This window comes from Octopus sinensis, linkage group LG3 (genome assembly GCF_006345805.1).
Source record: "Octopus sinensis linkage group LG3, ASM634580v1, whole genome shotgun sequence".
NCBI lineage: Eukaryota > Metazoa > Mollusca > Cephalopoda > Octopoda > Octopodidae > Octopus > Octopus sinensis.
Window position 1 is genome coordinate 4,928,131 of NC_042999.1, and position 22,523 is coordinate 4,950,653.

The 22,523-nt window shown below is 39.8% G+C and overlaps 1 protein-coding gene across 2 annotated transcripts; it reads left to right on the plus strand.

Moving 5' to 3' along the window:
• The first annotated feature begins 2,501 nt into the window (after nt 1-2,501).
• LOC115209925 (glucocorticoid modulatory element-binding protein 1) lies at nt 2,502-21,989 on the plus strand. 2 transcript variants are annotated; one of them, XM_029778529.2, is made up of 7 exons: nt 2,502-3,387; nt 8,665-8,876; nt 10,411-10,775; nt 13,473-13,544; nt 16,664-16,786; nt 19,471-19,593; nt 21,615-21,989. In XM_029778529.2, the coding sequence occupies exons 2-7, from the start codon at nt 8,665-8,667 to the stop codon at nt 21,962-21,964; spliced, it is 1,245 nt and encodes a 414-aa protein (XP_029634389.1). In that variant the 5' UTR covers nt 2,502-3,387; the 3' UTR covers nt 21,965-21,989. The 2 variants fall into 2 exon arrangements, with proteins under 2 accessions (XP_029634389.1, XP_029634390.1); XM_029778530.2 differs by lacking the exon at nt 13,473-13,544 and having other exon boundaries at nt 2,506-3,387.
• The last annotated feature ends 534 nt before the right edge of the window (nt 21,990-22,523 follow it).

The following is a 22,523-nucleotide window of genomic DNA, read 5'->3' on the forward strand; positions in this document are numbered from 1 at the left end:
TTTCTATAAACCTTTACTTATGAAAATACGACCTTGGAATCTTCCTTCCAATGAAGGTGATCTGCTTAATAAATTAATTCGGACCTATGTTATTACACACCCCTAAGACATCATGCACCCTTGTTACATAAGAATGTGTCTACGGCATAAGCCGTGGTGCACATGAAACAGCTGTCGAGACAAAACGATTACATAACTTCTTCCGTTTACTTCATTCCGTACTCTGTATTTAATATTCCATGTAAATATACATTAAGCCTACTTTATCTGCCTTTACTGAAAGGAAATGGAAGCAGCGTTAATTCATATCTGAATTTATTTTTTCGTATGCATTGTCCGGGCACATCCACACATAGTTTGCACGTGAACTGATGAAATGATCCATCTCAGATCCTGTTCGGTTACGTGATGTTGATAAGCCACGAAAATGGCGAAGCATCAATGTCCATCACTCCTGGATGGTATTAGAGGGGAGTTATCTTGCCTGTCCATAACGTTCAGGTGTTTTAACACCCGGCACTTTGAGAGAGTCTTCTCCACCATGTCAAATCGCAGCCAACCGGTATATACGTTAAGTATGTGTGGTTGATAATGTTATTACACTAGCGCTGCTTCTATCTTATATTTGAAACACATGGTTCCGAGTTCAGTCCCACTGCATGATCGTAGCCTAATGAGTGAACAAGTATAAGATAAAAGAACACACATTTATTCATAGAACCCACTTACTTTCCATTCCCTCTGCCAGCGCATCACCTGACATACCCGGTTCTCCTAGAAGCCAAAGTATAGGTGTCTACATTGGACCGATTGCGCCCAGAAGAGGCTATCTTTTTACTTGTTTCAGTCATTGGCATGTGGCCATGATAGAGCACTGCCTTAAAGGGTTTAGTCGATTTAATTAATCTCAGTACTTATTTCTTTTTTCAGGTTTATGTTCATACAAAGGGCTTCTTTCAGTTTCCATCAACCCCACCCATTCACAAAGTTTTGGTTGGCCTGAGCCATATCAGAAGATTCTTGTTCAACTAGACGCTTACACTTCGAAATGAAATAATTTAAATAAATTAAATAAATGTAAAATATGATAAGAGTCGAGCGGTTGTCTGCCCTTGGTAAGTCCTGTGCATGTAAACTTTCTCCAGCACTCTCTATATGACCTGGGAGGGCCCTTACCCCACTTCCACCGTCAAGTAGATTACTTCCATGACTAGATTTGGGACTAATACTGGAACAGTTTCCTGTTTCCTTCTCCAGTCAGGTGGGATTAGAACCCAGAATGTAGGCAGCTGGAAGATAACTCATAAAGCATCTCTGCCGACACGCCAACGATTCTACCACTCTCTCACCTGCAGCCTGACATGCTATGAACTGTTTTGTTCAAGAACACAACGCGCTGCTCGGTCCGGGAACCGAATCCACTACCTGACGATTGTGATTGCAACACCCTAACTTACGATGCCATTTGTGCAATCTTTCACTGAAATATGTAAACATCAGCGAGTTTTCAAAAAAGATAAATAACAATAATAAATTGTGTAGTAAGAAACCTACTTCCCGACGACGAGCAAGTGTTTTTTACTATAGCCTCGGGCCGACTAAAGCCTTGTGAGTGGAGTTGATAAATGGAAAGTGAAAGAAGTCCGCTGTGTATATCTTACATGTTTGTTGAGGCGGCGAACTGGCAGAAACGTTAGCACGCCGGGCGAAATGCTTAGCGGTATTTCGTCTGCGTTACGTTGTGAGTTCAAATTCCGCCGAGGTCGACTTTGCCTTTCATCCTTTCGGCGTCGATAAATTAAGTACCAGTTACACACTGGGATCGATGTAATCGACTTAATCCGCCTATCTGTCCTTGTTTGTCTCCTCTGTGTTTAGCCCCTTGTGGGTAGTAAAGAAATAGGTATTTCGCCCGTTGCTACGTTCTGGGTTCAAATTTCGCCGAGGTCGACTTTCCCTTTCATCCTTTCGGGATCGATAAATTAAGTACCAGTTGGGTCCATGTAATCGACTCGCCTCTTCCCCACCCCCAAAAAACTTCAGGCCTTGTGCCTGTAGTAGAAAGGACGATTATATGTTTTGCGTGCGTGTGTGTGCGTGCATGTCTTTGTGTCTGCCTGTCTCCCACCGCTCTACAACCGGTGTTGGTTTTTTTGACATCCCCGTAACTTAGAGGTTCGCAAGAGACCGCTAGAATAAATATTAGGCTTTTAAAAAAATAATTACTGAGATTCATTTATTCGACTAAAAATGAAATGGATTCCGTTGTAAATCAGAATTGCGTGTGGGATGTTTACTTCTTTCGACGATAACTTTATTTTTATTATCTTTTATCAAACTCGCCGCAAATCAATCAATATTCCTTCAAAACCTCAACTTTCCGAAAGAGTTCAATACAGTTTCCACAACGAGGCTAGTCTAGCAAGCACATGACATAGCCGTGTGGTAGGAGGTCAACCATTCTCTGTTGTTCTCTCCTCTTACTTTTCCTCTTCCTTTTCAAAACCAACGTCACCCAACGACTTCGTTAAAACGACGACGATGACGGCGAAGGCGGCGACGAACTCGCGACGGGGTTGGCGGAACGCAACGCTCACGTGTCACACCGAGTCGTGACGTAAGGGAAACGTCAATGACGTCAGTGTCCGTTTCCGTTCAAAGCAACGTCCATATTTGTTTCTCGACGTTAAAATGGGGCACGTTACCGTCTTCAGGCGCAAACCACAATTCTTACCATGCTTTCATCAAACTTTTCCTCTCCTTTAGAACACTCTTTCCCTTTTTTTTCTCTCGCCATATTTTCTTTTCTCCCGATTTCTTTCAAAAACGTCGACCTTAAAGAAAAAAAATCAACAACAAAAACTCCACAAACAAACAAAAAAAGACACCATTCTCCCTCAAATCTCTTAGAATTTCACGACATTATTTTATAATCACACACAAAATATACCAACACCACTTAACAAAGTAATAAATATATGATATAATCGCTTAAATTCCCGCAAAATCGATCGATCGAACTTTGCTAAGTTCTTTCATGACAACGTAACTTTTCCTCTCTCTCCCAACTGTTGTACGATAATAGTTTCCCCTCTCCTCTGTGTGGGTGGGCACATTTATATATACATATATCTATATCTATATATATATATATGGTCATTGCAGCATTCCTCTCTCTCTCTCTCTCTGGTCAGTGTTATTGAAGTTATGGAGGCAAGACAATAGAATCAATGATGTACCCACATATATATATTCCTTCCTCCTCTCTATATTATATGTTACCACCCTATTTGGTTTCATCCGTTATTTCCGTCTTCCCCACGAATCCTCACTAATCTCCGTCCCTGCTGCTCACCTGGTTCCTACCTGTCATACTTTTAATCAAAGGTGGGTATAAAACCAAGTTTTTTCTTTCTTTGTTCTTCATACAACACACACACACACACGCAATTACTATTATTATTATTATTTATTGTTTGTATTATTTTCCGTTATGTTCTTCTTATTGATACAGCATGCCTTTAATCAAAAAGTCTCTCCATCCATGACCTTCTCGTCGTCGCATATCAAATAATAATAATTTCCGATTTAGGGACAAGGGCCTCAGTTTTCAGGGATGCTGGTGGGGGGGATTGATGTCGACGTCGGTGGAGTTCGAACTGGGAACGTAAAGACCCGGAGGTAACACTGCGAGGCTCTAAACGGATTCTGCAGGTTCGCCACCTTAGTAATAATAATAATAATAACAATAATTCTTTCTACGAATAGACAAGGCCTGAAATTTTATGGGGAGGTGGTTCGTGGATTAGATCGATCCCAGGACTTGACTGTTACTTATTTAATCGACCCATGGAAGACAAAATGTTAGTCTGGGATTTGATCTGGGAACGTAAAGAACTGCAACAAATATCGCTCAGCATTTTCCCCACCCCCCGGGGCTTTAGAACACAACTCGTCGGAAAAGGATGAAAGGTGATGGTAGGAGCAAAAGAACCGCAATAAGTCAAGTAAAGACAGCAATTATACTCGTATAGTCCACAAAAATACTTGAATAGTTCACAATAAAATACGTTATTCGGTGTCCTACGGTAAGTGTTTCGTTTGAGGGAGATTTAGCTACTCTTTTGTAGCAGGTAGTCACCCCGAACGCACCCGTATGTCATCGACCTGTGCTTTGCGAACGTGATCTTTCTTTACTAAACACATTTAGAGAATTTTTTGGTTATATTTGGCTCTTAAAACTTTTGTCTAGATATATTTTTATAACAACAATAATAATTCGTTCTGATCTTGGCACAAATCCAACAATTTCCAGAAAAGGGGACAGATGGGGACAGCTGGTTACACCGACCCCAGGACTTGACCGCTATTTCATTTTATCGTCCCGGAAAGGACGAAAGGCAGAGTTGTGGAACAACAACAACAACAATAAATGTGCAAGCAAGCACTTGTTACCTTCACACCTATCATGGAATTTAGAGAACTCTTCTTCTGCCTAGAGTTGTGTTTTCTTCCTGTCTGCTTCCTCACCGAGGAATGAGAAATAACAGTTGTTATTTCTAACACAGGCAGAAGGCCAGATTTTTTTCTTTTTTTTTTCTTTTGCAGCAAAGGTAGCAGTTGTTTATAGCACTTTATTTTATTGACCCAGAAAGTAGGGAAAAAAACAATTTTGAGACATGGGCTGGATTTGAACATAAAAAAGCAGAATAAACTACCGGAGAGTAACCGTAAGGGTCAAACTAAAGCTTTTGACCCGGTCATAAAAACAAAAAAAAGAAAATTATAAAAGTGATAATAATTTCAACTGGCAACAAAAGACCGTATTTTAACGTGTATAAGGAACCCCCTAATTTTGTGGTTCTTAAAATTTGGAGAAAAAAAAAGGATTATAATACTATCCATGTGTAAGAAACTCTCATATTTTTTTAAACCTAAGTTTTGACAAAAATATGTTCCTTATACACGTTAAAATACGGTAATATGTTGATATCAGTGCTTTGCTGGAATTTATTTTATGAAAGGCGAAATGCTTAGCAGTATTTCGTCTGTCTTTTATGTTCTGAGTTCAAATTCCGCCGTGGTCGACTTTGCCTTGTATCCTTTTGGGGTCGATAAGTACCAGTTACGCACTGGAGTCGATCTAAACGACTGGCCCCCTCTCCAAAAATTTCAGTCCTTCTGCCTAGATTAGAAAAGATATTTATCTTATGAAACCCTAGAAGGGTGACTGCAAAAAGCCAGCCTTGGTAGTATTTGAACTAAGAACCAGGGAAAGAGCCAAAAGAAATGCCACTAAGCAATTTGCCTGACATGCTAAAGATTTTTTTGCTAGGTTGCCAATTAAAATAGTACTGTATGCTCTGATGCAGTACCAGGCTGTGGTTCTCGTGGCTTCTGATCATAATTGATTGGAAGTGTTAACATGTACATGTTTTATCTTGATGTAAAAGATGGGCTACAGCAAATATTCTGCTCAATACCACAGATTTGCTTGTCAGCTGCTTAACTGTAACCAGTTGTGCATGTCACTTAATGGCTGATGCTATGTGCATCTCTTATCACAAGCAGAAATAGTGGGGAAGCCTCATAACCATGTGTTGAGAAGTGTTTCACCCATCATCCTTAACCCTTATTCAGGGATGTTTTAAGCAGGATGAACTCGACCTGAAGAAAATTATAACTGGGTTCCACCTGTGAGGTCATGTGCTGCTCATCTTGATATGAGGTCACCATGTCACACACATGGTTTTTATGTATGTGCCTGGTGTATCCTTATCAGATAGTATATAGGGCTTCGTATATTTGTACCTCACCATCACTTTGATGGCATGCATTGCTCTCATCGTCATAATAATTTTTAAATTTTGGCACAAGGCCAGGAATTTTAGAGATAGAGAATAAATCAATTAAATTGACTCCAAGTTCTTCACTGGTACTTATTATCGACCCCAAAACAAGGATGGGCAGATCTTGTATGCTATGTTCCTTTAATGCCCTAAACATTTTTCCCTTGGATATGCTGTGCATCTTTTATACCATCAATTACGGTAATTCCTGTATTGCCATGTAGTCCAGCACGGTTCTTGCTTCACACTTTCTTTAACTGCATTTTAACAAGTAGCCTGTCTATGTAGTCCTATAAATTTTCAATATAATCAAGATTTTCAAAGTATTTAGTGAAAAACCTGTAAATTTATGTATTGGTATATAATGTTGGTGTTGACCAATTGAAATTTCATGTAATTAGGTTTCTATTTAAACACTTTTGATACCAAACCATCTGACATTGCCCCTGGCTTTATGGTACAGACTTCCCATTTTAAAATCATCTTCATTAAAACTTTCCATCAAAATTTCTTGTTAATTTATGTTGGAAACATTAATTTAAAAATGACAAAGTTAATTCATTAAATTCTTCGTTATTTAAAAAAATTAATGTGTAAAGTGAAATAATGTATTTCAACAGAAATGTGGTAACTCAAGGGTCAAATACCTCAGTATTGTCTTAGAAACAAGATTGCTGATTAAATGCATAAAAGGATAAATTGTCTTCATTTAGAGCATGAACTAATGTCTTAGGATAACCTCTATGAAGACAGTTAAGCCATTATCATCATTGTCTTTTCTTGTCTTGAGACAGCATTCACCCGGGGTGGGTTCAGCTGGCTTCATTTATCCTCAATGCTGCATCTCTCACAAACGCTGACCAGACTTGGCGATTTGAGGCTAACGACCGCGTGATCTCCAACCACTCCTTATTCCAGCGGAGAATGCCGTAGGTTGGGTTCCAGATCAGCCTTGACTGTCATCAGCCAGGTTTTACGTTGTCCACCACATCACTTTCGCTAACCCTGAAGGGGAGCTCTGGGGCAATTGCTTTGTAGATGAATTCTCCTGGTTGACGATGACAGACATGACCCAGCCAACGTCTTATTAGAATGACTTGTCGGAGGGAGGTGATTTTGCACTGGTGTCGCACCGAATTGTTGGAGACAAAGTGATGCCATCGGACATGAAAGATGCGGCGTAGACAGAGGTGATCGAAGGATTCTAGTTACTTAATATCTTCCACCCTCATCGGCCATGACTCACTGCCGTAAAGGAGAATTGTTCGCACTAGGGAACTCATTAGCTTCATTGGTTGAAGTTAATGAGTTGTTTCAGACAGCAAGCTGGCAGAATTATTAGCTCACTGGTCAAAATGCTTAGCACCATTTCATTCGTCTTTATATTCTAAGTTGAAGTTGGTTGAAAAAAGAAATAGCAGTTATGCACTGGGGAGGTTGATGTGATCGACCTGACCCTCCCTTGTGTCAAAATTTGAAACTGAATTTAATGGGTTGTTTGTTGTGGAAGGGTATCCAGCTGTAGAAATCATGCCGAAGCATACACTGGAACACAGCACAGTCCTCTGGCTAGTTGGGTGGTCCTGTCAAGCCATCCAATCCATGCCAATATCCAGGGTATCCACCCTCCCCCAATGTACTCTTTAAATGACAATAAATGCATTGTTGATTGTCTTAGAAACAAGATTGATGGTTAAATGCATAAAAGGATAAATCAACTTCATTTAGAGCATGGTTTAATGTTCACATGTAACATTTCCAACGGACTCCCTTCAAAATGCGACGGGTGCTTGATTTAGGGATTCCGCTCTCATGAGTCATTTGTCATACAAAAACTTGTGGGGAACAGTGAAGGGTTTCCAGCAATTCTTTTTCCTTTAGGACAATTCCTTTTCTCTTACTTTCTTGGATGTTCCTTATGGATGTCATGCACAGTTCCATCTGATTCAAACTTATCTTGGATGCGAGCAGTGTTGCATTGCACTGGTGGATCTTTCTGAAAATCACTTCAAATTGTCTTAGCACTTCCACGATGTTTCAATGCTTCCAAGTCGCACTTTTTCATGAATTTTCTCTTTCAAATCTTTGTCATACTTCTGCCATTATTAGGATCAATTTGATCCAAAAAGAAATGAAAAATCCAGTGAGTTATGGAGAGTCAAAATGCAAGTACATTTTTTTGGCACACCCTGTAGAAGACAGACATTAAATGATGATGATGATGATCCATTTGATTGAAATCGCATTCAATATTTCATTGCAGCCTAAAATGGCGAGCTGACAGAATTGTTAGCACAGCAGGCAAAATGCATAATGGTATTTTGTATATTAAAGCAGCGAGCTGGCAGAAACGTTAACGCACCTGGCTAAATACTTAGCAGTATTTCGTCTGTCTTTACATTCTGAGTTCAAATTCCACCGAAGTTGACTTTGCCTTTCATCCTTTCGGGGTCAATAAATTAAGTACCAGTTACGCACTGGGGTCGATGTAATCAACTTAATCCGTCTGTCTGTCCTTGTTTGTCCTCTCTGTGTTTAGCCCCTTGTGGGTAGTAAAGAAATAGGTATTTTGTTTGTCTTTATGTGCTGAGTTTAAATTTTGCTGAGGTTTTGCCTTTTAAACTTTTGTGATTGACTTTGCCTTTCTTCCTTTCAATAAAATGAGTACAGGGGTTGTCATTGACTTGCCCAGTCCCACCAAATTGCTGGCCCTGTACCAAAATTTGACAGCAATGCTTCATTGCAGCCTATTGAAAATGTATTTATCTAACAGCTTCTACTTGTTATCTTAGTAAAATTCAATTCTCTCTTACAGATGACCGAAGATAGTGCAGGGGTGATAACAGTCACCTGTGGAAATTTGGTTGGCAAACTACATATGGAGAAATTTATTTGTCCTGGCATTCACCGAGAATGTATTGAGTTTGAAGGCCGTTTTATCTCTCCGAAACTGTTTTCTGTCATGGGCGAGAAAGAAAAGCTTAAAGACTGGAAGAATGCTGTTCGAATGAATGGCATCCAACTCAGGTATTTCATCTTTGATCTGTTTCATTAAAGTTTTTTATCACAGTTTTTACCTTATTTGGAATGGAGGCACCACCTTGAAGAATTTTTAGTCGAATGAACGAATCAATTCCAGTACTTTTTTTTTTCAAAGCCTGGTACTTATTCTATCAGTCTCTTTTGCTGAAGCACTAAGTTACAGGACCATAAACACAAACACATACACAATGGTCTTTCAGTTTCTGTCTACCAAATCCACTCACAAAGCTTTGGCCTGCCTGAGGCTATAGTAGAAGACACTTGTGCAAGCTGCCATGCAGTGGAACTGAACCCGGAACCATGTGGTTGGGAAGCAAGCTTCTTATCACACAGCCACATGTTAATCTATTCTAAGAAATTTAATGATATCAATGCAGTGATGCTTCATGTTTATAAACAAGCAAAGTTTTGGGAAATTAAAGAATCTCTTTGTATAGAATTTATTGATTTGTATACTTTGCTGATACAAGCAACACTTAATAGTCAAGACATCACTTTTACCATTTTTATGTCTCAAGCTGCCCCTCCACTCCTGGTCCTCACTTACTACATTCACTTCTACCCCCATCACTACTCTTGCACATAGCTAAGTGGTTAGGGTGCTCAGCTTACGATTGTAAGCTTGTGAGTTTGATACCTGGCAGTATAGTGTTTCCTTGAGCAAGACACTTTACTCCATGTTGCTCCAGTCCCCTCAGCTGGCAAAAATGAGCTGTAGCTGTGATTCAAAGGGCCAGCCTTGCCTCGTTCCATGTCGTGCTGAATCTTCCTGAGAACTACATTAAGGGTCCCTGTGTCTGTGGCGAGCTGGCAGAATCATTAACACGCCGGGCGAAATCCTTAGCGGTATTTTGTCTGCCGCAACGTTCTGAGTTCAAATTCCGCCGAGGTCGACTTTGCCTTTCATTCTCTCGGGGTCGATAAATTAAGTACCAGTTATGCACTGGGGTCTATCTAATCGACTTAATCCATTTGTCTGTCCTTGCTTGTCCTCTCTGTGTTTAGCCCCTTGTGGGTAGTAAAGAAATAGGTACCTGTGTCTGTGGAGTGCTCAGCATCTTACACATTATTATATTGTGTGTATGTATTTGTGTGTGTGTGTATCCTAGTCTTGACATCATGTGGTGTTTGTAGGAAAAGCATTTGGGCTGTAGAAAATCTGCCTCAACAAATTCTGGGTACTATTAGCGAACAGTGGTCCCGGTGTGTGCACACGCGCATCCGCAGTAGCTAGTCGTAAGTAGTCAATCTTAAATAATTTTTAAACTAAGTAAATAAATTATTTTTATAAACAAACTAAGGTTAGGGTTAAAAAGTCATTGTTGGATCGACTACTTATGAAGAGCTAGCGCGGATGCACGTGTGCACGCACCAGGACCACTGTTCACTAGTAGTACCCAATTCTGTGTGGCCCATTCAGGCTTGGAAAAGTAGATGTTACATAATAATGATGATGATAATACAAATGTATAAAGTGGTGTAGAGTTGTTCTAAATGTCTTCACTTTCATTCCCTTCAGGAAGTACATTGAATCAGGACAGTTGGATTTTACTAATCACCAAGAGATGTGTACAGGTCGCTGTGTACCGCACGCACCTTTGAAGACAATGGTATTTGATGATGGCACTTTGGCCCCAATCTCAACTCTGCTGGCAGAGACTGGGATTAGCATTAAAGAAAACAATTATCTCTATGTTTCTGAACAGACTTCTGGCAAAATTGCTGAAGCAGTAGGAAGTCAGTATACGTATGTTAATCAATCTCAAAACCAAGATGACCCCGATGTCAAACCAAGTGTACAGGTTCTGCATAGAGCTGTGACAGCTGAAAACACTGAAGAACAACAACAACAACAGCAGCAACAACAACAACAACCACCTGATGGTATGTAATTTGCTATTTATTAACTAATGAACATCTATCCTTGTGCCTCTTAATCTTTCAAACGCTCAACTGGCACAAAGCCACTCCTGCTTCAATACGATTTCCCGTGTCCTCCAAGCCAAGAAGTTTTGCCTTGCAAATTGCTTGGTGACCCTGTTGGTGTTGGTGCCATGAAGGGCATCCAGCTGTAGAAACCATGCAAGAACAGACAATGGAGCCTGGTGCAATTCCAGCCTTACCAACTCCTATCAAACTGCCCAACCCATTCCAGCATAGAACAATGACATTAAATGATGATGATGATGATGATCACTTCTGGTTCCTTTTTATTAGGCAATCTACCATAGAACCTAACTCTTTCCTCTTTCTTTTTGTTTGTTTTGTTTAAGCTCTGCTTCTTCTAGAAATTCACATCTTTTAATCTTTTACTTGTTTCAGTCATTGGACTGTGGCCATGCAAGGGTTACTACCTTAAAGGGTATTTTTAGTTGAACTAATTAACCCCAGTACTTTAACTCTTGTACTTATTCTATCATTGACTCATGACAAACCACTTACAGGGATGTTAACAAACCAACACTGGCTCTTAATGAGTGCTAGGGGACAAACACAAAGATGCACACACACACACACATATATATTGGGTCATCCCATAAATAACAGTTATTTCAATTGGATGAACTAAAAGTCGGAGGACAGGATAAACTACCTGCATCAACTTGCTATAAAAGCAGGTAGTAATTTTACCTTGTGCTTATTCTTGGTGCAAATTTTGAAGAGTACTTTTTTCAGGAAACCTTTGGTCCCCTTGTGAGTCTACTTCGGTAGGTGGAAACTGTGTAGAGCCAATCAAATAATGTATTTTAATTACTATATTACACTGGGTGTAGTTAAGGCAGTGAGCTAGCAGAAACGTTGGCACGCCGGACGAAATTCTTAGTGGTATTTCGTCTGCCGTTACGTTGAGAGTTCAAATTCCGCCGAGGTCGACTTTGCCTTTCATCCTTTCGGGGTCGATTAAATAAGTACCAGTTACGCACTGGGGTCAATGTAATCAACTTAATCCCTTTGTCCTTGTTTGTTCCCTCTATGTTTAGCCCCTTGTGGGCAATAAAGAAATACATATTAGACTGGGTGTAGGCGTGGCTGTGTGGTATGAAGTTTGCTTTCCAATCACACGGTTCCAGGTTCACTCCCACTGTGTGGTACTTTGGACAGATGTCATCTACTATAGCTTCAGCCTGACTGAAACCCTGCTCTGGATGGACTGATTTAATAGACGGAAACTGAAAGAAGCCTGTTGTATCTATGTGTGTGTGTGTTTGTCACCCACCATCACTTGACAACTGGTGTTGATTTGTTTGTCTCCATAACTTAGCAGTTCAGCAAAAGAACCGATGGAATAAGTACCAGGCTTAAGATGAAAAGTACTGGGGTCAAACAAATCGACCCCAGTACTAAAATTTCTTCAAGGAGGTGCTTCAGCATGGCCACAGTCTAATAACTGAAACAAATAAAAGATAAAAGATATTCTTTTCTACTCTAGGCACGAGGCCTGAAATTTTTTAGGGGAAGGGGTCAGTCGATAAGATTGACCCTCAGTACACAACTGGTATTTAATTTATTGACCACGAAAGGATGACAGGCAAAGTTGACCTTGGTGGAATTTGAACTCAGAACATAAAGACATGAAAACTGCTAAGCATTTCCCCCAGGGTGCTCACGTTTCTGCCAGCGTGCTGCCTTAAAAGATAAAAGATATTATCACAAGAATGGTTTCCTGCTGGGTTTTATTTATATTCTTACAATCTTTCCAAAAGTGAATTGTTTTCGCCTTCTGTTGAAAGGCTGTCCTAATTGTCAAATGCTTGAAGCATTTTTTAACTGGATGTTTGTTGATTTTTGACAACAATGATTCAATTTTTTGATCCATGCGATTTCTTCTCCTTCACTTTGAATGGGTTTCCACTTGATAGATGGGTCTTCTCCCTGACTGTTCATTGAATTAACAGCCAAGTAGTGTTGGAGGCACAAAACAGCACTCAGTACACCAGTACACACTGTAAAGTGGTTGGCATTAGGAAGGGCATTTGGCCAAAGAAGCTTTGCCAAAGCTGCAATTGAAGGGCAATGCAGCCCTGTGGCTTGCCAAATCCTGTTGAACAAACCACACACACGATGAGCTTCTTTCTGTGTCTGCCTATCAAATCCACTCACAAGGCACTTTTGTCAACCCTGGGTTATAGTAGAAGACACTTGCCCAAGGTGCCCAACAGTGGAACTGAACCTAGAACCATGTAGTTGGGAAGCAAGCTTCTTATTCACACAACCACTCCTTTCTAGTTTCCATGAAGATTATTTTCTTTACTTCTTGTTTTACATATTTCACGTCCTTAATTAAAGCAATTTCTAAAAATTCTTTGCAGCCCCTTGAAGCCTCAATCTTCAGGGCCTTGAGTTGTTTCTTGAATACAATATTTAAAGGAAGATATTTGGTCCTGTAGTTTTTGGTTTATCCTATTGAAAAAGGTTTACTGTGGAATGTATTTTGAACACTTCAGTTGCGGACACTTGACATTTCATGTCAAGTGCCAAATTAAATATTCTATACTTCAGTGCTGTGCTTATCTCGAAAACTCTTTTTGTTTTAATAAGTCAAAATGAGTCTTTTTTGGTTTTGTTTCTTTCTTTTTGCAGTTTTACAGACATTTCCTCGTGCTAGTTCTACTGGTGAGATGGCTTATGTTGGAGCACAGCCCGGTGGCTCTGGTAAGGTTTGAGCTCACGACTGTGATCATTGCTCTAGTAGCTTAACCACATAGCCATTGTACTTCATCAACTAACAACTGTTCTTGTTTCATGAAATACTTACCAAGACACATTCTCACACTGATAAATAAACTCCTTAGTATCTCTGTTATTAATCACCATCATCATTTGGCACATGTGGTCGTGATCCCTGTGCCAGTGGCACGTAGAAAGCACCTTCCAAACGTGACTGATGCCAGCGCCGCCTTGACTGGCTTCTGTGCCGGTGGCACAAAAGCACCAACCGATCGTGGCCGTTGCCAGCCTTCCCTGGCACATAAAAAGCACCCGCCTCACTCACAAAGTGATTGGTGTTAGTAAGGGCATCCAGCTGTAGAAACACTGCCAGATCAGATTGGACCCTGGTCGAATCGTCCAACCCGTGCTAGCACGGAAAACGGACGTTAAACAATGATGATGATGAAAAGCAATGACATTTGAACACCTGGAGGTTTGCTTTTCTATGTTAGTCTGTTTTACTGGCATTGACTAAGCTAAAGATATCTTAGTGGTTTTTGTATTGAGGGAAAATACTAATGAAAGCTAAACGAACCAACTGAGTTGATTGGAGACAAATTAGAATGTCATCTTTGCCATCATTGTTTGCTTTCCATGCTGTCAGGAGTTAGAGGGGTTGCCACAGTTTGCAGAATTACTACCCTCTTTGACATAGTTGCAGGAAAGCACCTTGTTCTTGTATTTTGTACTGGCAAGGTATCTATGGTTGGATGTACTTCAATCATTTTACCGAATGTACTGGGTGCATTTTATCATGGTGCCAGCTCTAGGCAGGTTGTTATGTCCTCAGTAAGAATAAAGGGTCCTTTCAACCTTAGGATACCCCTGCTTGTTTACCGACCTCTTTGCAGAGTGAATGGGGTACAGTTTATGATGGCACCAGCACCAGTGAGGTTACCTTCTACTCAGCAAAACTGTTGCAAATCTCAGTTCTCTCTCCCTCTCCATATTTCTCTGCTTTATTTTGTGCAACAAAGCAAACAACAAACATAATCTACAAAGTGTGGGAGGATTGATGGAAACAAACTAATATAACATCACCATCATTGTCGTCATCACTTTAACGTCTGTTTTGTGACGTGTCTGTGTCATTGTTTTGACATTGTGTGCTGTTGCAAATGAGCATCATTTATGTACAGTTTTTCCATGAAAAAATATCTGGCTATGGGGAGGTGCATGGCTTTGTGGTTAGGGTGTGGGATTCATGATTGTAAGATTGTGGTTTCAATTCCTGGACCAGACCATGCACTGTGTTCTTGACCAAAATATTTCATTTTACGTTGCTCCAGTCAGCTGGCAGGAATGAGCAATCCTGTGGTGGACCATGAGGAATATATTTTCCAGAGAAACTGGGAAACCAGTCCTATGCTCCTGACGGAGTAATATGGACTAACCGATGGGGAATATTATGTTGCTTGGAAACAGGTTAGGGTTGGCAACAGGAAGTGCACCCAGCCTTAGAATCTGCCTCAGTGAACTTCATCTAAAGCCCTCAGATGTCTTTATTCCTTACTCTTCGCTTAGAATACACTCAAAATAATTTCATTACATTCAATCTCTTTTTCTCTTTTTGTAATCACCAGGCAGGTCTGTGTGGTTAGGAAGTGTGCTTTGCAAGTGTGTGATCTCAGGTTCAATTCCAGTGCACAACACCTTAGTTTAATTGTCGTCCACCACAGCCTCAGGTCAACGAATTGAAAGTGCGTGGCTTCATAGTTAAAGTTTTCGGCTGACAATCGTAAGGTCATGAGTTCAATATCCAGCACCACATTGTATCCTTAGGCAAGACACTTTATTTCACATTGCTCCAATTCATTCAGCTTACGAAAATGAGTTGTACCTGTGATTCAAAGGGGTCAGTCATGACAGTCTGTGACACACTGCATCTCCTTGAGAACTACATTGAGGATACGTGTGTCTGTGGAGTACTCAGCCACTTGCACATTAATTTCCCCATTAGGCCGTTCTATTGATTCTATCAACTGAAACTCTCCTTGTTGTAACTGATGCAAAGCCAGTTACGTCAGCCAAATCTTTCATCATCATCATCGTTTAACGTCCGCCTTCCATGCTGTCATGGGTTGGACGATTTTGACTGAGGACTGGCAAACCAGATGGCCACACCAGGCTCCAATCTTGATCGGCAGAGTTTCTACAGCTGGATGCCCTTCCTAACACCAACCACTCCGAGAGTGTAGAGGGTGCTTTTTATGTGCCACCGGCATGGGGCCAGTCAGTCGGTACTAGCAATGACTTCGCTCGAATCTTTTTACACATGCCACTGGCACAGGTGCCAGTAAGGCGACGTTGGTAACGATCACGCTCGAATGGTGCCTTTTACGTGCCACCAGCACGGAGAGTAAACTATGAAATCCTTTGGAAGGACTAATCTCGTTCTTGGGGGGTAGACTTTAGCTTCTGGTTTAGCACTACCACCACTTGGCTTTTGGGTGTCTTTGTTAGTGTCCATTCTGTGCCAGTGCTCAGGCCAGATCTCTCAAATGACAACTTCCTTTCTTTCTCCTATCAGTCTTGCAAAGGATCATGGGTGCTACTCTTCTCTGGCTAAATCAGTGGTCCTCAGCCCTTTTTTTTTTACTATGGACCCTTTTGATTCCTATTTTATTCTACTGGACTTCAATAGCCATTCACTGCATATAAAAAAGAAATCCTACTGTATTTTTATAATTAAATATTACTAGGGATTGTATAAAAATATTAAAATATTTTGTGTATTGTAGAATTATAACCAACTTATTGCAGTTAAATTTTAAATAACAAACTCTTATATAGACCCCCAAGGGTCATATGAAAACCACTGGGCTAAACCACTAAAAATAAACAAGTGAAATAGTCCAGAAGAATTTTTTGAATTCTCTTACAGTTGATTCTAATATTCTATTCTAAATTAATTTTTACATTCTAAATTCTATTACATTTTCATTTATATATATATACATATATATATATATACATCTTAGGAGTCAAACTTTCCATTGAGTGTATAATTGTTTACTGTTATTCCTTGAAGAAATGATGTTCGTGTTTTTCGTCTCTTGTAGAAAGTCAGCTATTTTGGAAAGGAATCATTGAGCTCGGACTTGCTGATGAAATATTTCGGGAATTTAAGAACACCTTGGACAATATAAAATATAAGCTCATTCGAAACCAATGTCCACTTGAAGGTAAGTTTAACTTTGTTATAAATCAATGTCAGATCAGTCCTGAATGAGCGTACCTAGGCTCTAAACCAGGGTTTCTCAACATTTTTACCCTTGCATAACCATTAAAATAAATTACATGTCTCAAGGAACTCCTGCACAAAAAAATTATATACCATGTCTTTCTCATATTTTTTTCATCGTAGTTCACGTAGTAAATATCATATATATATATATATATATGGTTGTTATATTTTTTTGATAATATAATAGGTTAGATAGGATGATGTCTATATTACAATAACCAATAATATGTTGTACATTTATAGTAATATTAGCAGTATCGCCCGGCGTTGCTCGGGTTTGTTTTGACCCTTTAGAATTGGAATTTTTGAAAAGTAAAAATTTTGCATTATGTAGCTTGTTATTCTCTTTAAGTGAACATTTTTCTGTTTGAAATACATCAAAAAATGGCGACACAGCAGTAAAAAAAATCGTAAAAAATAGGGATTTTCATAGAAAAAAATCACATTTTTGGTGTTAACATAGTCCGATTTGAATTTTTTATTCTACGGAAGGAAGAGCAAGCCTTCTTCTATCATACTCTCAATTTTGGTCAATTTGCACCGCAGGGTCTTGGAGGAGATAGTGTTAGTTGAAGGCTACCCAAACCTGCCATACACAGACAACTTCAGCTTTATATATAGAGATTATGATCATGAAATTAGCATTGGCTTATTTCTTTCTCATGGAACCCCAGTTGAGAAACACTGCTCTAACCTATTGCAGCCATGACTGTCCTGTCTTTTATTGAACATTGTGTATTTAGGACTACATTATTCAGTGTGTCTCTCCCTTTTTAAGGTGATAGTGTGTAATTTCAATGCAATAGTTGTAAACGAGTATCACTGTTGTACAAGCAGTGTCCTTTATTTCCAATCTTCCATGAAAACATGTCTGGCGGTGGAAAAATATTGTCTTGCTTAGAAACAGGTGTGTGTGGGTGACACAAAGGACATTTGGTAATAGAAAAATCTGCTTTGACAAATTCTGTCTTATATTCATGCAAAATATTTTTTGAAAGTCGTGAGCTACAAACTGTGGTGTTGTAGTCAGTTGCCTTGTCAACAAATCATTGCTCACTTTATGCTTTCAATGACATCATCATCACCATTTAATGTCGGTTTTCCAGCACGGGTTGGATGGTTTGACCGGTGTCTGGGAAGCCAGGAGGCTGCACCAGGCTCCAGTCTGATCTGGCAGTGTTTCTACAGCTGGATGCCCTTCCTAACACCAACCACTCTGTGAGTGTAGTGGGTGCTTTTTCCGTGCCACCGGCACAGGGGCCAGAGGAGGCTGGCAACGGCCACGGTCGGTTGGTGCTTTTTACGTGCCACTGGCACTGAAGCCAGTCAAGGCGGCACTGGCATTGGCCACGTTCGGATGGTGCTTTTTACATGCCACCGGCACTGGTATCACAACTACAATTTCCATTGATTTTTGATGTTGATGTACTTGACTCAATAGGTTTCCTCAAGCACAGGGTCGAAACGGTGTTTCTTTACTTGCCACCTGCACAGGAGTCAGTCCAGTGGCACTGGCAACTGCAGGGTGCCAGTCGTAGGACTTGGATGGGAAATAAAAGAACTCTTACTTGAAAACCGGGTAAGGCTTGATGACAGGAAGGCCGTCTGATTGCAGAGCACTGCCTCAGTTAATGTAAGATGTCAAAGCCTGGAAAAAGAAGAGACAAAAAAAGACATAAAACAAATTGAGAAAGAATTTCTTTTCTGGTATCAAAACCTTCAAGTCTGTTTTATTACTGAAAATTGATTTGAAGAATAATAATAACATTGTAATATCATTCCATATCATTGCAAGACCGTTAGTATGCTGGGCAAAATGCTTAACTGCATTTCATGTTTGTAGATTCTGAGTTCAAATGCTACCAGGGTCGGTGTAATCCACTTTCCACTGCTCTGAAATTGCTGGCCTTGTGTCAAAATACTTCACAGTATTTCGTCCATCCTTAAATCCTTAAAAATGTTTTAGCCCGAAGGCCACGGCCATGCTGGGGCACCACCACTGAATGAGATACACTAATATGTAAATCCACCTCTGATACATGGCACTTGATCAACAAGGGATTTCGATGCTGCTGCCCGCATCTGCGTCTCCTGTCGTGAGGTAGGTTCATCTGGGACTCCCGACAAGAAGAGATCCAGTTTAGTTGTAAAGAAACCCACATCCACACCATGTAAGTCTCTCAGGCATTTAGGGAGGATGTTAAAGAGCTGTGGTCCTCTGAAACCCAAGCTGTTGCAGTATCTGGACCTGTATTTTGATGGTGATGTTGGAATCTTTGGCACCATGCAGTGGCGCCCTGTTCTGCGGTTGGGGTAACTTTGAATGCCAAAGTTTGGGACAAGACCCTCCAGGATTTTCCAGATGTATATCACCGCATATCTCTCCCGCCTCCGCTCTAGGGAGAAGAGGTTTAATACTTTCAGTCTTTCCCAGTAGCTTGATGTTCTGAGTTCAAATTCGGCTAAAGCTGACTTTGCCTTTCATCTTTTTGCGGTCGATAAAGTAAGTACCAATTGTGTACTGGGCTCGATGTAATTGACTTATCTCCTTCCCCCAAATTGCAGGCCTTGTGCCAAAATTTGAAATTAGTGTTATTCCATATGCTTAATTATGAATTGCAGAAGTGCGGAAGGTTTCTAGAGTTGTCAGTGAACTGGGTTTGACATCGAAACTGAAATACAGGTTGGCAGCTCACAAGACTGACATGGAACGGCAGAAAGATAAACTTGATAAAGAAATGGAAGGTAAAGTGTCTACATTCTTTCGTTTTATTTTCTTTGGTGGTATTGGTTTGAAATTTGTAAGTTTAGGTTTTTCGTTGAGGGGGGGGGGGTGATTCAAGCTGTTATTGTGGTAATTAAAAAGAAAAATTTGTTTGTCTTTAAATAAAACCTCTTTAACAACCACTTTGAGCGTCTTTTTGAGCTCCATGTGTCTAACACATGTAGGCATGTCTACAAAGTCAGTAAACAGCTCAGCTCCCACGACTTTTGAAAACATTTTTTCACACTCAGAGTTGCTGAAGAATGAAACAAACTACCTGCTTCAGTTGTTAGTTGCTGAGACATTGCATCCTTTATTATGGATGTAAAACAAATGGACGGGGACACACACACACACACATACATAATATATTTAGATCAAATTTACAGAAAACAAAAGACAAAGACAGGTAAAGGAACAATAAGCAGGTATATTAGTTTAATGCTCAGAACGAATGGAAAAGTTGTTGACATTTCGAGCCTATGCTCTTTGACAGAAAGGATTAAGAGGAGAAAAAATATGTAGGGATTAACGGTTCAACATGATGAAATGGCTGGAAGAAAGGGCCTGAAAAAAAATATACATACACACACACACACACACATATATATATATATAAGTTTCTTTAATAGCAGCTACATTGTCTGGTGTCAGGTAAAAAGAACCCAGTATACTCTGTAAAGTGGTTGGCATTAGGAAGGGCCTCTGGCCGTAGAACCCTCACCTAACAGACAATTTGAGCCTGGTGCAGCTCTCTGGCTTGCCAGTCCCTGTCAAACCATCCAACCCATGCCAGCATAGAAAACAGACGTTAAATGATAATGATGATATATGATTCACATCTCATCATTAAGTCTGTTTCTTTTTTGATTCATATTGGTGCTTATGATGTCAAAACACCCCTACCCTATCTCTAACCATCCCTCACTCTCTCTGTACATCCTTGCAACCTCTGCCCACCCAGCCTCCACCTATTCTTATATAATACAAGTAGCCATGTATCTCCTTTGCAGCAAGACACTGTTCCAGGCTCTTCCTAGCTTTAAAGTTGCCTCCCCAGCTATTCTAGTCTCATTCAGTTCATGGAGAGCTTAGTCCTGTGAGTGACATGGTGACCTCATTGATGTTGGTGCCACAAAAATGTATGCTGCATATTCTGTAAAGTGTTTGGTGTTAGAAAAGGGCATCCCGCTGTAAAAAGCATGCCAAAGTCGACATTGGGGCATGGCACAGTTCTCTGACCTGTTTAGACTATAGTAGAAGACACTTGCCCAAAGTCTTTTGAAATAGGACAGTACCTGGAACCATATGGTTGCAAAGCAAATTTCTTAACAGTACTGCCCCATGCCAGTCTGTAAAGAAAATGTTTTTGGTTTTTATTTGTTATTTTTTCAATTAATATTCAAAGAATAATAATTTTTTTTAATGTAATGAAAAGAAGGGAATGCACCTAAAATATAGTCCTCGTTCCTTGATATATATCTGAATATCTATACTAGCGGTCGTTCTCAACTGCGGACCCCAGGGCCACATGTGACCTTCAAATATCCTTCTAATGGACTCTGACAGTCTTCCCACTATGATTATAATAAATTTTTCTTCAATTCATTTGTGTTTTACATTTTTTGCTGTAAACCCCTTAAAAAATATTATAGGTTTTGGATCTAGCCTGGATATTAAAAAGGTTGTGAACCACTGTTCCAGATGATTAACCCTTTCGTTACTGTATTTCTGTTGAGATGCTCTGTGTTTCTTTCAATTACTTTAGATATGACAAAGAATTTAGTAAAATAACTTCGTTTTCATTCAGCTAGTGCTAGGAACATAAACTGTGATTAAGGTTTGGTGGAAGATTTTAATTCAAAACGTATAAAAACAAGACATTTGTACGCAGAGTCAGATTCAGCCGTGTTGGTAATGAAAGGGTTAAATAAATTTTCTTACAGAGAGGATATTAGAATTACTCTGCTTATATGAATTTTCTTTATCTTTTCTTTCTTAGAACTTCGACGTCGAGTTGCCGAAGCGGAACACAAGAAGGAATTACTAAAGAGGAAGTCTCAGTGCTTTGACCATTTATTGGAGATTAGTAAATCCAAACGACAAGGCCTTCTAGCAGACAGTAGTAGTTTGCTTATGCATTCTACGTCTCCTAGTCCGGACAGCAGCCAGCTGACTTACCATGAGAACATGAACTCTGTCCATGTAAAAACTCTCTGCGCATCTTCATCTTCAAATTCATCAGGACATTTTACAATGCATCCTGCAATTTTAGACGGAACCTCTAACAATCAATCTACGAGTAGGACTCGGAGCCCCGTTAGTGTGGAAGAGGCTCGATCAACTTCTTAAGTTTTATTGAGAAAAAAAAAAAAACTTATCTTCACAATGGCTTATTTTATATGCAAAGCATTCCCTGGTTGTATTCTTATGTAAATATGTATTTTTTAAGCTTCTTCAAAGTTAATGATTATTATTATTATTATTATTACAGCACAGAAAAAGACAAAAATAATTGATTGGCACATGGAAAATGGGGGTTTATTTTGTGTAAAAAACTTTAAAAAAAAAAGGCAGCAATTTGAAAAATGACCCAAAATAAAACAATCAAAGTGAAATTTGTTAAAACCGTCTCTAATTTTAGATATTAATATTTTGGAGGCGTGTCTCATAGTTCTTGCTAATTCATTGCAGAAACCACACCAATTGTAATGGAATTTACAATTACAGTTGTTCACCAGCTGTGATGTCCCTGGAAGGGAACTTTAAAAATATATAAACAGCTTACAATGCAAACACCAATACAAGTGTTGTTTCACTGCTTTTGGTACCCACCGTTTCGATATTTCTGTTCACCAAGACCCCTAATTGATCCACAAATCAGGCATTTATTTTTCTATGTTCAAGCTCT